The following is a 17,285-nucleotide window of genomic DNA, read 5'->3' as shown; positions in this document are numbered from 1 at the left end:
CCTGAAAAAAATGGAGACTACCTGAAAAAAAATTGGAACCACCTGAAAGTCGTCCGACCAAGATTATGGTCGGACGAGTCCGACACAATACGTTCTCATACATTTTTTAGGATTCAATTTAAGTAAACTAAATGGAAGTACATGATTAATTAATATAAACAAAGATCAATTTAGGTTTAAGCAATTATGATCGCTATAATTTTATTGTAGACGCATTGAATAATCTTCCTAATATTGGATAATCACAATATATATATTTCAGCATATATAAGTTATGACAGCTTTTGCGTAGGTCTTTTTTATATATATTGAAATAGAATCACAAAAGCCGTCACAACTAATTCTATTTCAAATTCTAACGCCAAACTAATAGGTTGAGTACACTAAATGATCACATAATATATATGCTTGAGAATTTCACTATTAAAGAGCGACGATAATTCCATTATCAATAGACGTCCAAAAGCCAAATTCTCAAGAGTTCATACAAGTAGCACTTATCTTGATGATTTGTACTTGTAAGTTGTAAATCAAAACATAACTTTTGTCTTCTGGAGAACTAAAACCACCTTTGACTAGAGGAGGCGGCAAACTATTTGTCTATTTCAACTATAATTCAATAGATACACTAAATGTGTACATATAAATGATACTTCACATATAAATGTGTACATACACTAAATGTCGTATGATTTGGTTTGGCTTATAGGGAGTTGTATGTGAAGACGATATCCGCATAACACAAAACATAAACATATATAAGAAACTACTATTTGGGTTCGGGAGTTGCCTCAAATTGATATTGTGTCATACATGTATAATATCAAGAGGTTACGAGTTCAAATTTTGTTGCAAGCTAATTTTAATTTTGTTAATTGACATGCTAAAGAAAACTAATGACGTGAGAACACATGAATGGGGAGATCAGAAGAAGAAAATTTAGCAATAATGCGTGCAATATTGTTGAAGCAACGACACTTCATCGAGGTATCCTCTTGTCTTGGCTATACAACATGATATTCGATATTTTTAATAGAGGGAGACAAATTGCTGGTCACTAATGCAGTCAAAGGCATGCATTTGATCTCCTCCTTGACAAATAGTAGCAAATATTATTTCAAGAGTTCAGACATACATCTCCTTGTTCTCTTTCACTCTTGGTCCATCAAGCACATATACCGTGAAGCCAATGAAGTAGATGATTAAATAGCTAATGTAGACCATTTAGTTACTTCTTTTTTCCATATCTATATATATCTAAAATCCAAGACAAACAAATATCATGCTGCCACATATACTTTCTCCTCCCCCACACAATCAAATGAGACATTAAACAATAAAAATGTGTGTTTCAATGACCTGGCTAATGCAATAACCAACTACGCTACAATACTCATGTTGGTCTTTGTGAGGGAAAAATCAGTTCAAAATAATATAATATTCCTATTTCTGAATACTTCAAATACACGTTGGTAAATAATCCGGGACATCTTGCCCGGGACAAAAACTAATTGATGTTTGTAATGCTTCTTATATTCATTATATTCTTGTAAACGATTAATTAAGTCTTAAAATTTCTCTTATGAAGACGTTCTCCTAATTTTCTTTTTCTTACTTTTATTAAAAAAAAAAAAAAGACATAAACTAGCCTAATACATCAACATATCCAAAAACAAGCCAGACTAGTCCAGTTTACTCAACCCTTTGCTAAGCCCACGATAGAAACTAATGAGCCAATTCACCTACCAAATTACCAATCCAACTCCCAACAATTTTACACGAACAAAAAAATAAATATTCCGAGAAAAAGAAAGCAAAATCCAAGTGAAATCTCCATACTCCGGTGAAAAGCTAAAATTAGGGTTTTCGATTATTTCTCACTCTACCATAGCCGTTATTCTCTCTCTCCTCTGTTGAAATTATAACTGAGAAAAGCTTTTCAACAATGGCGACAATAGTTCCGACAACTGAAGAAGATCCTGCTCTCTCCGTTGTTCGTTTTGTTTCCGAGCTTGCTTGGGCGGACGCCGGTGCCGAGGTAAAATTTCCGATTTCTCGAATTTTCTAGGGTTTTTGATTGCGAGTTTATGCATCTGATTTCGACGAGATTGATTGATTGTTTTGTTTGAATTTGGGGAAATAATTGAAGGTTGCAGAGCCTCAAGTTGCGAGATTATGTGTTGAAGCGCAGGAATGTATGGCGACGGGGAGATGGCTTGATTTGGCATCTTTAATTCTTACTTCTGCTGATTTGGTTTTTACTAAGGTTGCTGAGAAAGGTAATTATTTTCGTCATGTATGTGTTCAATTTGATTGTGTTATGTGATGAATTATTGATTTTGATGCTTTTGTGGTTTTATGAGCTAGTAATTGTGTTTGGATGATATATCTTGTTCAATTTTGTTGTATTTCTTGTGCATTTAGATTTTTGTAGAAGTGTAGAGTGTGAGATATTGTGGCTGTATTCTTACTATTTTCTTTGAACTAAAATTCTGGATTGTTGTGGGCTAGTAAATCGTAATATTGGACCGCTTTGCTACGATAATCCTATTATGCTGATGTGCTCATGTTCAATACGTTGTCGATACGGTGAGGGAACATTTGAAAGATTTAGGGATTCAGTATGACACTTTGATAGAGTTTGAGTAATATAGGTATCAGAAAATTCCAGTTACTCCTACTACATTGAAAGCACTGCTATCAGAAAGCTTGTCTTTATTTTGAAAGGATGGGGGTCACTTGGCTATAGTTTGTCTTCACTCTTCTCTGTGAGTTGAAGGACAATAGAGTTGCAACATAATGCTAAGTTGCTACTAATGAGTCTAGTACTGATATTTATTACTCAAGAAATATGTGTCGTTCGGATAATCTTTTAATACTCTGCCTTTATAATGTCTGTTGACCTTTTGATACTAAGAACATTTCTCTTATAGTTCAAGGCTTTAAGGAAAGCATTTTGCCTTTTATTAGATGCAACGTGTGTCTTCCCACCTGGTTTTAGGGTCGCAACTGTGCAACTCTTGATGAGGATATGGAACTTCCGCTACAAAAGAATGATATGCGTCCAGGCTCTTTGGATTCTACTCCCATGTTGGACAAGCTTTTATCCAACATAGGTCAAACTTTGGAAATTATAGCACCTATTCATTTTGGTTTCTGTGGAAGTTATAGGTCCTGGTCGCATTTGAGTGTTCCTCTGCATTAGTGGCTGCATGTGAGGGAGCAAAGCTATTTGAAGTCCACAGGAATTTTTTTTGAGTTGGTTAAAGGTGTTTCATTTTACAGCATTGAGCTAGGTAGAAGGAAAAAGTAATTCAGGTCTGCTGGTTGATGATCTCCACCCGTCTACGTAGGACACCCTCAAGAAGTGCACAGGTCAAATTTTGAGTAGGTTAAAGGTGTTCCAGTTTATAGGCAGTAGCCTTATATGCACGCTATGCGTGCGTGGAATAGAAGTGTTGTGCAGGATTTTTAGGATCGATTATTTTCCCCGAATCAGAGGATTGCAGTTTGTGTATTATGTTTTTAAGTAGGGGTATATTGGTCAAAAAGGGTGGACTCTAAAGTTCTTAAGAGTTCCTATATATAATGGAGATTTAGCTAAGTAGAAGAAAAAAGTTGTTTGGCCCTGCTGATTGATGAACTTCATCTTTCTACATAGAAGACTCTATTTAGTTTCTAGGCTTGTTAGTATTATTTACAGTTGTAAGAGCTTAGATACTGGCAATCTTGACCAATGTAACAAATCTTTTCATGTGTACCTTTAGTGCAAATATTTTAATATCCAATAGAAAAAGGCTCTATTTGACAATGTGTTAATGTATGGGACTTGGCCAGTGTTGTGTCTTACCAGATAATGTGCGACAGTTTCTTTTAGACATCAGTATCAACCTACGTGGCATCTGAGGAAAGTTCACTTAGACCTAAGTTATAAGTAGCTGATCTTGTCAACTTATGCTATGGAAAGCTGTATTTGATGTTAAATCAGGTGCGGAGTTCTGTTGTGACTGTTTGTAAACCTAGCATTTTTCTTTGTTGCCATCTTGAAAGGCTTTCAGTTTAATGTTATTATTGAAGGCTGTTACTGATTTGATCACAACTCACAAGTGACTTCCCCCTCCTCCCAATGAACTGCCTTTTGTTTGATTAGGATATGGTACTGAGTGAGTTTTATCATTTCTCTATTACAGATGTTGAGTGCATTTACACTGTAATTTGCAATCTTGTCACGAAGACTGAAAATCCTGATGAGGTTTTGGAGATCGTGAAACTTATATCTGCTAAAATTATCCAGCAGCCAAATGAGAAGCCTGCTTTGCGCCTGAAGATGTACATATTTTTCCATCCTCCCCACCTCCCTCTTTTTAGCTAATGACATTTGTTGGAGTTTCTTATTCTGTCTGTATTTTTACAGATTGTTCAATCTATACAACCTACTTGAAAACGCATACAGCCGTTTCTATGTTTACTTGAAGGCCCTCAACCTGGCTGCCAGTGGTAAAGTTTCAGAGCATGTTATTCCTTCAGTCAAGAATATCGACAGTTTCTTGAAGGAATGGAATCTTGGAGTCCAAGATCAGAGAGAACTTTTTCTAGCAATTTTCAATCTTTTAAAAGAAAGCAAAAGGTATCCTTCCTACCCTCTCCTGACACCCCCTCTTAATTGTTTCTTGTACCTATTTCGTCCTTTTTATGATACTGCTACCTTTTCACAACTCCAGCTCCGGAAAGGAATCATTTAATTTTCTCACCAAGTATTTGGCAACTTTCTCCCCTGAGGATGAACAATCTATGAGTGAGGCAAAAGAGCAGGCTGCCAATGCTATTATAGAATTTGTGAAGACCCCTGACATGTTTCAGGTATTTACATATGATGTTTGAATATTTCAGCAGTAGTTGATTTTCTAGTAATATGTATGAGTTTCCCTTGTGCCAATAGTTCTAGGACCTGGCTGTGAACAAAAGAAAAAAAAATGGGCATGCGTTGTGTTGGGTTTGAGTGAATTGAGGTTATGGATAAATGTTCATACGTTTGCTCTCCTCCATAGAAGTTTTATTTTTCAAGTGAAGTTTTAAGTAATTTAATGTTAACCTGTTATGGACATGAATTCGCTGATTGATGTTATGCTTTATTGAAAAATTTATTGGTGTTACATGTTTAACTGTTTGTTATGCTTCCATAGTTATTCTGGAAGAAGGTGGTGGTTACATGTTTGGTCTTAAATTCTTTGGCCTTGTTTTGTACTCTGAATAACAGTCATGTATACTTTTGTGCTATTAAAATTTCTGCCCTTCTTCCTGAAAAGATAGTTCATAAAGAATGTTATTTTTTTTTATGTTACAGTGTGATTTGCTGGACATGCCGTCAATATCACAGCTAGAGAATGATGCTAAGTACTCAATGTTATATCAACTACTGAAGATTTTCCTGACTCAGAGGCTTGATGCTTACGTAGATTTTGAGGCAGCAAACTTTCCTTGTTGAAGAGCTACGGTAAACTACATTCCTTGTACAATATGTCCTTGCTCTGTCAGGGAAGCTATATGAGATACTTGTATTAAATTTATATTAGGAAAGGAAAGATTGATCTTTGAAACTTAAGCTAAAAGAGTGCCATACAAAGATAGTATAGCTGTCACTGTATACACAAAGCATCCCTCTTCAACCAAATTTCACCACAAACTCTGGAATGATTCATTTTACTTGCTTTTTGTCCTTTTTGTCGAAGATTGTGATCTTAGTACTAAAGGAAAGCTTACATATTTGGGGGGGATATGAAGGTTCCTCAAATACTACAAGCCGGAAGTGCTTAGCGTGGTCAGTGGTATTGATGGTGCAGTGATGATAATGGAGTCTGCTTATATCTTAAGCATATGTGGGTGGAAGGACTTGGATTGAGCAAAGGAAGGGACTCAGTGCAAATCTCACATCAGCTTTTGTTTCTTGACCTTCTACCAATTTATAAACCATTATTGTCTCCACTTGTTATCATATCAAGTTATTAACGTCTAATAGTGCAAGTTTGAGTGGAACGCAGGAATCGGTGCAATGCCAATGATGGTTTTAGAGGGTGGTGAGGGAGGTCAGACTGTTATAGAACTCTTGATAGTCCTTCCACCACCCTGTTCTCCACTAGTTAACATAAGAATTTTCACTGGTGCAACTCGTTTAGAGTATGAATGGAATCGACTCATTGCTATTGTAACATTGTCGCATTTTTTTGTTGGGGGTGGGATGGGGGTTGGGGGGGGGGGAGGAGTTGACGTTCTTCCATCATCCCATAAACCATCCTCGTCCACCATTGGTATGACTGTTGTTTGACGACAGATGAGCAAGGACTCCTTAAAGCCAACTTTTCATAGCCTTGCCGAAGAGCATTATGCATGGTGTTGGAGGGGGGGGGGGGAGTTGTCGTTCTTCCATCATCCCATAAACCATCCGCTTCCACCATTGGTATGACTGTTGTTTGACGACAGATGAGCAAGGACTCCTTAAAGCCAACTTTTCATAGCCTTGCTGAAGAGCGTTGTGCATCAACCACTGTCGATATTTGCTGTCTGTTAGCTACTGATTGGACGCTCATTGAATGCTGCTGGAAATCTTCACAATTATCAGCAACAGGCTGAAATGCTGGTTTACATAGACAACCTGCATGGACACTACCCTAAGTTGTCCTACTCCTACACACAAACTTTAGAGCCCCTGATAATTTTTTGTACTGGCCTTCGTTGATTTTTTTTGTAGTGAACTTAAGATCTGTAACTGTGTAATGTTGTATGGATAATGCAATGTGTGAGAAGTGCTACGATGCTGTGATTAATGTGATGGAGCCTGAAGTTCAAAGCCTCTGTCATAACGAAGGCACTTTTTTCATTGGTGATTCAATGGATAGTGTAATGTATGTGAATTTTTGTGCCATTGAAACTTTTTACCGGACTTGAGAACCTCTTTCAGAACGAAGAACTTTTTTCTATCATTGGTGATTAAAACAAATCTAGCTTCTCTTGTGTGTTACTTTAGACTATAGAGTATAGACATGATTGCTGAAAGATTAAAGTTGCCTTTGGTTTTTGGTGTAGGCCTTGTTCATGAAGATTGTCTGTCAAAGATGAGGCTGATGTCATTGGTAGATCTTGCCTCTACGGAGTCGGGGCAAGTCCCGTATGCTCTTATCAAGGACACACTTAGAGTGAGTTGCTTTCCTACTACATCATAGTTTCAATAGTCTTAGTGTTGCCTTTATTAATGTGCTAGCATTTTTCAGATCAATGACAATGAGGTAGAACATTGGATTGTTAAGGCCATTGCTGCCAAGTTGCTTGATTGTAAGATGGATCAGATGAATCGGGTTGTCATTGTAAGGTATGTCTGTGAAACATATCTTTCTTTGTGTTATGGCTTTGTAATAAATAGTTAAACACTGGGGCTTTCTTTTGACATATCTGTTTTACATATTTTTTTTGTTATGTTTATTTGACGTGTCTAATACAGCTGCTGTACGGAGCGATTGTTTGGGCAACAACAGTGGGGAAATCTTCGATCCAAGCTAATAACATGGAGGGTAAGGCTAAAAGAATTATCCTTTTCCCTGCCCTTAGTTATATCTTCTCCTGTTTCATTGAAGTGCCATGTTTATTTATTTGCATCATGATGCTAAGCAGTAAGCAGTAAGCAGTAAGCAGTAAGCAGAAAAGATCTTCCTATCTTCACTTGTTGCTTAAGTGGGACTTTTGAGTTAGTGAATTAAGAAAGTATGTGACAAAGAGAATGCCTGACTTGGTCTTTGTACTGGGACTAGATATCTTGCCAAGCACCTGTTATCGTACTGTATTAAGCCTTTTCTGTCGTAAAATACTTGTCGGCTTGTTGCTTTTGCATTTTGGTTAACTTTTGACTTGTAATCCTTTCTAAATATAGATATAATCTCTGAAATTGATCCTTATTCAATAGCTAAAAAAATAGGTGAATCTTTTGGCTTGGAGGATTTTTGAGCTTTATTGTATAAACGTGTACTTGCATATTTTGTGACTGTAATTCATTATAACTAATTTGTGATTGTTGCTTATCTATTGTTATTTATCTAGGGCAATATTGCAAGTGTAATCAACACAATTCAAGCGAACAAGGCAACCGAGGAGGCCACACAAGCAGTGCAGAGCATGACAGTGCGTTGAGATCAAATCTGAAAATTTTAATTACATCATTAGAAGTCTAAATCAAGGGCACATTTTTTGTAATTACCCTTTTAATGTGTGGCAGAATTGAAGCTCAATTCTGCTGGAGATTTTGACTGACGTTGCTTTGTATTGAATTTTTGTTCATCAAAATTTCTGTTTTTGTAGACGGTTTCTTTTAGCACTAATATATTCCTCTGGTTCATTCTTAAGCATTGTTTTCTTCCTTAAATTGAAAGCTAAATATGGTCATTGCATTAAATTAAGTTTGTAAAGAAGGGGCATTGAATCAAATCACATCCCATGGAACTTGTTAAAAAATCATTCATCCGTTTTCTCAAATGTTTTTTTTTTCTTGTTATTTTTAGATGCAGAACTACTTTTAGTATTTCTATAATATAAATAGTTGAAAGGAGGGCTATAAGTTGAGAGGGAACAAGTATCAAGGTTGGTGTAGTTGGTTGGAGGTTCTCCTTTCTTCCTTGTAAAATAAGGGTTTGATTCTTACCCCTCGTAAAGGGAGATCTTTACTTTTCCCCATTTGTGCAAGAAATATTCATCTTACCTCTAAAAAAAAAAGAATATTGAGAGGAAATGGGCTATAAACGAGAAATGAATCTTAAGAGGAATTAAAGTTCAACTAGTCATACCTATGATGTGGATACATGTGAATCAAGGAGATTGTGCGTATGGTCGAGGCGATGCACGTTTTTCATGGTTGGGTTTTTGGTTTTCCGGTTTCACAAACCGGCGAAGTGTGCAAGATTTCACTTTATTTAGCTCTCTCCCTAGCTCGACATTGATCTTTATGATCCTTAATTGACAAATTCAAATATGAAGGTGGCACAACACTTGCATCTGGTGGGTTTCAGCACGCCCACTCAAAATCGTTTCTCCTTTCTAATGGAGAAACTTGAGATACTCTCGAGCGAGAGTACTGAGTCAGAAAGGAATGTGACTCTTCACAAGATCATGAGTCCAGAATCCCAAGCAATAGCGGTTTGTTGGGATTGCTCATGCGGCGAGATACGACGCTCGCCGTTGGTTGTTCGTTGTCCGAATCGTGAACGACACTCGCTTCTCTCACAACTGCCATCAACCATCAAAGTCTTGACTCCACTATCACTAGCATTGACCAGCGATGTCCTCCGTCACATGCGACTTTTTATTGTTTTTGTTTTCTATGGATTGTAAGAGCTCTTAAAGCTTATTTAGATTCTTTTATTTGTTTTAGATTTGGTTTTATTAGCATTAGGCTATACTTGCTCTTTTAATTAAGTGAAAGTATTGGGTCAGACCGTCTGACCAAATACGACTGTTAGACGGGCTGACCCAAATGAAAAAATACATTGGAGAGAGATGAGAGAAGGGAGAACGTTTAGAGAGAGAAACCTAAACCCAAACCCAAACCCTTGATAACTGTCCGGCGACATAGACCCCGCCTTCCACCCAACCCTCAACCACTAAGACTATCTTCATCGATTTTCTTCCACTAAACATCAACCCCAACATCCTCCTCAATATTTTCTACCCTCATGGCCCTATCTCCTCCTCTTCATCCCAGAAAAACTCAGTCAAAGCTGTAAGCACAGATACGCTTTCATCAAGTTCACCTCTTCCAGCTCCCTCCTGAAGGCAATTAATGGGGAAAATGGCAGAAGAATAGAAATTTCTATTTAGGAGACAATGAGTGGTAGAAGCATCCTTCAATGGCAGAAATTCTTAATGAAGATAAGACTTGGAAGATTTTCATGAAATTCTTAAGTTCTTTCATAAATCCTATTTTTCATGAAATTCTTAATCTCAGTCTCCATTCTTTATTGATCTAACAAAGAAGAAAAAAATCAGCTAAGAGGAATGAAGAAGAAGGAGAAAGTGAGAGAAAGCAGAGGTTAGTGTTTTGTTTTTCAGTTGGACTTTGTTTTGTTTTAGTTGGACTTTGTTTTCTTTCAGTTGGACTTTGTTTTCTTTCAGTTGGACTTTGTGTTTCTTTCAGTTGGACTTTGTTTTGTTTCAGTTGGACTTTGTTTTTTTTTTTTTCAGTTGGACTACCTGAAAAAAAATGAAGACTACCTGAAAAAGAATGAAGACTACCTGAAAAAAAAATAAAGACCAACGGAAACCCAAAGTAAGTCTAACTGAAGTACAAAAACCAACTGAAAAAAAAAGAAGACTAACTGAAAACAAAATGAAGACTACCTGAAAAAAAATTAAGACTACCTGAAAAAAAAATTAAGACTACCTGAAAAAAAATTAAGACTAACTGAAAAAAATTGGAACCACCTGAAAGTCGTCCGACCAAAGATTATGGTCGGACGAGTCCGACACAATACGTTCTCTTTAATTAATGTACGATTTCTCGTTGTCAATAAAAAAAACTAGAGGTGATAGATGTGTGATTATTATTTATGTCATAATTTGTTCATATTTGAGTTGATAAATTTGGATTTTCTGAATCAACCAACATTATTTTATTTTGTGATTTGGATCAAGTTGGTTCGAATTAGGTTTTAGTTTAGGTCCCAATCATGCATTTTCGAATATAGTTGAAGGTCGAGCTAGGTTTTATTTTGGTAAGATACTATTGTTACTCACTAGAAGTTAGAACCCGTAGAGATAAATTTTGAAATTTATCAATATGATGTCTGATGATTCAAAGTGGAGAAGTAGCTAGGCTTCTTCGACATCAACGTCATCTTCAATATTTCGGTTTTAAATGTTCAAAAAGACATATGATGATTATAAATTTACTAGTTATGACAGAAAAACAAGCTCTAAACTACAAAAGAATACGTTAAATGAACAACTTCTAAATACCCCCATGCAACAACTAACTTACACAAAAGTAATTTACTATATACTTGGAACTTCAAGAAAAAGTGTCCAATATTACGAATCGTGAAAAGAGAATTCAAATTATTTTAAATTACTTGCGTGATTCTATAGGAAAAAACTTCAAATCACGAAGTTGTCTGAAATAAATTAAAATGTAAACGAAAGGTGTTTGAAATTACGGTTTTAATATATGCAATCCTCATAGTTGCACATCAGCATTACATACATTTAGAAATTCATAACATATTCATGTGTTATTCTATGTAATTAATGTGTATCTATTATTTAATATTTCTATTTTTAACTTCTTATATACAATCTTTAAAATCGCATATATCATTCTCCTTGAAATTAACACAACTACCAACATGGACTTTTTTCTGTTGATATCTTGGCTTTAAACGACATATAGTATAAGGCAGAACCCTAGCTATAAATTAACAAGTGTCAACAACTATCATTAAGGTCAGCTTGATATTAAAAGGGTGAAGGGTAGAATACTCTACTGTGTTTGCTCATGAGTAGATTATTACATTAAGCAGAATGATGAATCAAGAAATTATGAGCAATTAATTTACTAAGACGACCACATGACATCATTATATATATGCATAATGCATGAAAACCTACGTATAGGTTTAAATACTTGGACATCTCTTACGCCTAACATCTTTTGTTCATATCACAACCACCTGGCTTAAAACATGGTTCCATGTGTAACTTTCTACGTAACTTATGTGCATAAGTACATTAACTCCCTTAACATATAAATTTTAACTCACTTATATATAAGTAAGTTCCTACTGATCACTTATCTCCACCGCCAAAAAAAAGAAAGCAAATAAAATAAAATACAAGGGGAAAAAATGTATCCTTTTACTACTATTATTCTCTTTTTGTTAATTTCTTTCCTAGCCATAGTTTCATCAGCCAAACAAGACCTAGAGATGGTTCAAATGGCTCAAACCATGGTTCTCCAAGCCAAGAACTGGGCTCAATCATCATCATTAGATGAGTCTTCTTTGTTCTTAGGCCATCATCGCCGCCACCACGGCGGTGGTCATCATAGTGACTTAAGCAATAGTAGTAGCAAAGACGAGTCCTCTTTATTCAATTCCTAGGTCGAGGTGGTCGTGGCAGCGGAAGTGGTGGTCATCATGGGGGTGGTCATCATGGTGGCTTAAGCTATGATAATAACACCACGGATGAGTCCTCTTTGTTCTTCGGTCGTGGTGGTCATGGCGGCGGCAGTGGTGGTGGTGGTCATCATGGAGGTGGCCATCATGGTGGATTAAGCAATGACAACAACACGGATGAGTCCTCTTTGTTCTTTGGCCGTGGTCGACGTGGTGGCGGTGGCGGTCATCATGGTGGTGGGGGCAGTGGCAGCGGCAGTGGCGGTGGTGGTCATCATGGTGGTGGCGGCGGCAGTGGCAGCGGCAGTGGCGGCAGCGGTGGTCATCATGGTGGTGGCGGCAGCGGCAGTGGTGGTGGTGGTCATCATGGGGGTGGTCATGGTGGCTTAAATTATGACAATAACACGGTTTATAACTATACTACTAATAATTACTACTACAATAATGATAATAATGCTAATAATATTTATGATCAAAGGATGGCTATCGTTGATTGTGCTAAGCTATATGATCAAGCCGAAGCACGGTTGGTTCGTTTGGTCGAAAAGAATGGAGAATATAGCCATGAAGATGTACTTGCATGGCTTAGTGGTGCAATCACAAGCCATAGGACTTGTTTGGATGGTTTAAAAGAGAGAGGGGTAGATGAACAAGTTCATCCTATGTCACAAAATTTGACAATAGTATTAAATGAAGCATTGGCTTTGCATGCAAAGAAACATACATTTGGGAGCAAAACTAAGTCTAAGGGTAAGCTTTTGCTTATTCTCTACAATAACCTGGTTAACCTAAACCGCCACTTTTATCACCATTTTGCATGTATTAAGAACGAGGTACGTATTATAAAACATCTAACGGTAGATATATCTAACAAGTAACATGATTGTTTTTTTAACAAATAGTAGTATGGTTTGTGTATATAATAAATATTATTTGTGTATATATAAATGTTGCTTGTGTTATATTCTCATTATTTGTTACACAAAACACAAATAATTATCTACACAAGTAATATTTGTTGTACGAAAAATTGTATTAGATATATCTATCCGTTAGAGATTTATCAAACCTCATTAAAAACACGTGTAGCAAAATCTAACTTTTTATTATATAATATGAGCATATATATGCTTCCATCTCAGCTTTAATTAGAAATAATATATGTCCGTCCGTAAAAGTTGTTCCAATTGAAAAAGCTAAAAAAAAAGCATATTAATTCAAAGAAATGGATGAAAGACCGAAGAGTATCTTAACACTCCTTTGATCAACCGTATATTTATTTATTAAAATTAGTTAAGAACATTTATAAAAATACATGCATGCAAGATTAACCAAATACCAATATATATCATGCCAATATGCCATAAAAGTCAATTATTCATATAATATAGTTTAAAATATATGGTCTAACTCTATTGTACCGTACAAAAATAACAACAATAATTAGTAGTAGTATAATATCACGACTCCCTACCATCTTTTTATATAACAACGAATGGTAATTTGAAAATTATCTTACGACTAGTATAATATTGTGCTGCTCGACTCAAAAAAAAAAAAAAATATATTGTGCTGCTGGATTGAAATTTTTTTAAAAAAACTTTCATCATGGTATTTTTGTGCTATTTTTTTTATGAATATGTATTACGAGAATAATATATAGCCAAGGTATAACCTCGGTTATTGCCGTATTGCGTGTCCCATATAAATAGAAATTGATGGAGATATATATAAGAAAATATATATAAACACGTACGACTTTAGACAGAATTTGATTTTAATGTGTATTCTTAAGAAAATATAATTTTAATAAGTACTATACTACTCGAAGATATGCCAAGTAAGCTTGGTTTATTGGTAAAAGTTTGGCCTCATGACTTCAAGATCATGGGATTAAATATCACTATTTGGTGTGAGGTTTCCTTTACCATCCCCTTTCTCCCGGAGTCTAACGGTAACCTGCAAACCTGACTGGTTATACTTGTACGAGATCTCGAAGATATATTTCATATATCCTAAAGTTGTTCTGGTATAGGGGTGGAAGGGAGGCCGCGAAGAGGCAACCACTTCATAGGGCAATTAGCGTCATGGAATCCAGCAACGTCGAGGGCCGATATCGTGGTGGCAAGAGATGGATCAGGTAATTACCGGACCATCAAAGAAGCAGTGGATGCATTAGGCAGGATTAAAGGCAGAGGAAATGAAAGAAGAGTAATAGTGCATGTAAAAGCAGGAGTATATGATGAGAGAGTTGAAATTCCAAGGAACCTTAAAAATGTCATGTTTGTTGGAGATGGCATGGGTAAAACTGTGGTCACTGGTCGCAGAAATGTCATCGATGGTGGCACCACAGTCAATTCTGCTACATTTCGTAAGTACCATCTCTTCTCTTCCAATTTCTTTTTCAAGTTTCTTATTCATTTCAGGTGTACATTTGTTTGCAAGTTGATCATTTTCCTTTAAAAAAAAAAACTCAAGACTAACACCACCTATTAAAGAAAAAAATGGGGTTTAGACTGTTGCATGCTAGACCTTCTATAAATACGTGAATTAGGGTTGAGTTCTCAACTTGTTCCTTGAACGATTTAGTTTCGGATCAAGGATTTGAACCCCTTTGTCCACGTCTCGAACATGAACCCAACCAACACCAATTGTTTGCAATTGCCGCCCCTAATGTACATATGTTTGATTGTCTAATTTCACTTTACATTGCATTTGACACAATAATGAGCAGGGGTATTCGGCGACGGGTTTTGGGCTAGGGACATGACGTTTGAGAACACAGCAGGACCCCAAAAGCATCAAGCAGTTGCCCTTATGGTGGCTTCAGACCACTCTCTCTTCTACCGATGTAGCTTTCAAGGATACCAAGACACTCTGTATGCCCACTCATTAAGGCAATTTTACCGTGATTGCCACATATATGGAACAGTAGACTTCATATTTGGTAATGCAGCTGTTGTGTTACAAAATTGTGACATCTTTGTTAGAAAGCCAATGAACCACCAGGCTAATATGATCACAGCTCAAGGGAGGGAGAGCCCGTATGAAAACACCGGGATCTCGATCCATGGATCACGGATACAACCTGCTCCAGAGTTCGTAGGACTAACGCAATCCGTCAAGACCTTCCTAGGGAGACCTTGGAAGAAGTTTTCAAGGACGATTATTGCTAAATCGGACCTTGATGGGTTAATCCACCCAAGGGGTTGGACAAATTGGGAAGGGAACTTTGCCCTTTCGACGCTCTATTATGCTGAATATATGAATACTGGTGTCGGGGCTTCGACTCGAGCTCGAGTCAATTGGCCCGGATTTCATGTGTTGCGTGATCTTAAGGAGGTTCATCCCTTCATGGTAAGAAATTTTATACAAGGAGAATCTTGGATTTTGAGTACTGGTGTGCCTGTTTGGCTTGAAATGTAAGTAGGATAAATGTCAATGTAAATACATGTTGGGTCTTTAAGATTAATGATGAATAAAGGGTTCATTTATCTTGAAGGGTTACGTGAGTTACTATCTTCATTTATAGAAGTATAACTAGAAATTGATGCATTCCCTTTTTTCAAATTTGGATACATGTCAATAATTTTTTTTAGGATTTTTTTTGTGTTATATCTTTATATTTTCATTAGATCACCACTAGTAGACCTGTTCAACGGGCGAGCCCGGGTCGGGTTGGGTCATGTTGTATGCGGGTCGGGTCGGGCCTGAAGTCATTACTGACGGGTCAGGTCAACAGCTAGACTGACCCGACTCGATCCTGACCCTATTTTTTAAAAAAATCAAATGGATTAAAAGAATGACTTAGCAAACAAAGGGGGTTTGTTCTTTTGCAGAGAGAGATGGGGGTTATCATTGAATCTGTAACTACTTACCATTAGGGATGGCAACGGGTACGATCTGGACCGGATCCTCAAGGATTCAGATCCAGATCCTACCCGGATCCAATGGGTAATAAATTTGAGGATCCAGATCCGATGAATCCTACGGATTCGGGTCCAAAACGGATCCTAACTTATTTTTCTTCAAAGGAACCTAATTTGAAATTTCCATCCTAACATTAAAATAGATTAACAAAAGTAAACAAATGAAAGAGTAATTTCAACAAACTCAATCAATACACCAAAAAATCAACAAGAAAATAATTCAGGTCACATAATATTAACGCGATTTGCAATTACAATGATGCTGAAATGTAAAAACTTAATGATGCTGAAATATAAAAACTCTATAATGTTCAAATATAAAAATTCAATGATGCTGAATCTACAAAATTAACGCAAGCAAAATGATATACAATGATACAAATGGACATAAATCAACAACAAAACCAACGGAAATAATTCAGGTTCATTTCAAAAACGAAAATCAAAAAGAATTTTAGGGTTCTGGCGAAAACGGAAACGAGGACTAAACTGGCTGCTCTGGCGCGGTGGTTCGATTGTTCTGCCGCGGTGGTCCGACTCCATGGTGTTCCGACTGCTCGGTGCCGTAATTAGTGAAGATGGAGGAGTAATTGACTGGCGTGAGGAAGTGAGGACTGAGGGCTGCGTGAGCGTGACTCAGTGAAGAGGAGTGAAACGACGCTTAAGTGATTTGAGTGAATTTAGGGTTTAATTTTATATTTTAATTTTAACTTTAAAAACCGGGTAAACGGATCCGAATCCGGGTAATTAAAAATTACCCGATCCAGATTCGTTTCCAAACGCGAGGATCCAGATCCTACCCGGATTCGCCGGGTCCAAATTTTAAGGATCCAGATCCGCTAAAAACGGATCTGGATCCACAGATCCGGGTAGGGTCCATTACCCACTGCCATCCCTACTTACCATGCTTTACAATACCTTCGTATATCCTTCAAGTGAAAATTCTTAGGTATACAAGCTGCAGATCTAAGTGCATGTTGATACAAAGTTACGTTTGAAGTAAGGAAGTATATAGTCCTTGCTAGTTGGATGAGATAGTGCCCTATGTCCTAACAATTCTGGGACTGAAATTTTCAATAATCTCTCAAATCTGAACAGTGGCAACCCTATAGATTAAAGCAATTTCACAATCACAAACAATCACAAAATCGAAATGGCATAATACAAAACAAGTCATTGCAAGATTTAATATTCATTAGAAAAAACTACA

At 36.7% G+C, this 17,285-nt stretch overlaps 2 protein-coding genes across 2 annotated transcripts; both read left to right on the top strand.

The window, feature by feature from the left end:
- The first annotated feature begins 1,765 nt into the window (after positions 1–1,765).
- LOC104905372 (uncharacterized) lies at positions 1,766–8,387 on the top strand. Its single transcript, XM_010693896.4, is given in 11 exon segments — positions 1,766–2,038; positions 2,150–2,279; positions 4,191–4,329; positions 4,415–4,627; positions 4,722–4,860; positions 5,345–5,471; positions 5,474–5,494; positions 7,081–7,190; positions 7,266–7,363; positions 7,493–7,562; positions 8,086–8,387. Coding segments are annotated over 11 exon segments (1,230 nt in total). The 5' UTR covers positions 1,766–1,945; the 3' UTR covers positions 8,176–8,387.
- Positions 8,388–11,760: 3,373 nt separating this feature from the next.
- On the top strand, positions 11,761–15,747 carry LOC104905373 (probable pectinesterase/pectinesterase inhibitor 36). The gene is made up of 3 exons (XM_010693897.3): positions 11,761–12,896; positions 14,182–14,517; positions 14,881–15,747. Exons 1-3 carry the CDS (start codon positions 12,626–12,628, stop codon positions 15,570–15,572), a joined length of 1,299 nt encoding a protein of 432 aa, XP_010692199.2. The 5' UTR covers positions 11,761–12,625; the 3' UTR covers positions 15,573–15,747.
- Positions 15,748–17,285: the final 1,538 nt, after the last annotated feature.

Source organism: Beta vulgaris, chromosome 1 (assembly GCF_026745355.1).
Source record: "Beta vulgaris subsp. vulgaris cultivar EL10 chromosome 1, EL10.2, whole genome shotgun sequence".
Taxonomy (NCBI): Eukaryota; Viridiplantae; Streptophyta; class Magnoliopsida; order Caryophyllales; family Amaranthaceae; genus Beta; species Beta vulgaris.
The sequence above is the reverse complement of the archived record's forward strand: the minus strand, read 5'-3'. Positions and strand labels throughout refer to the sequence as shown.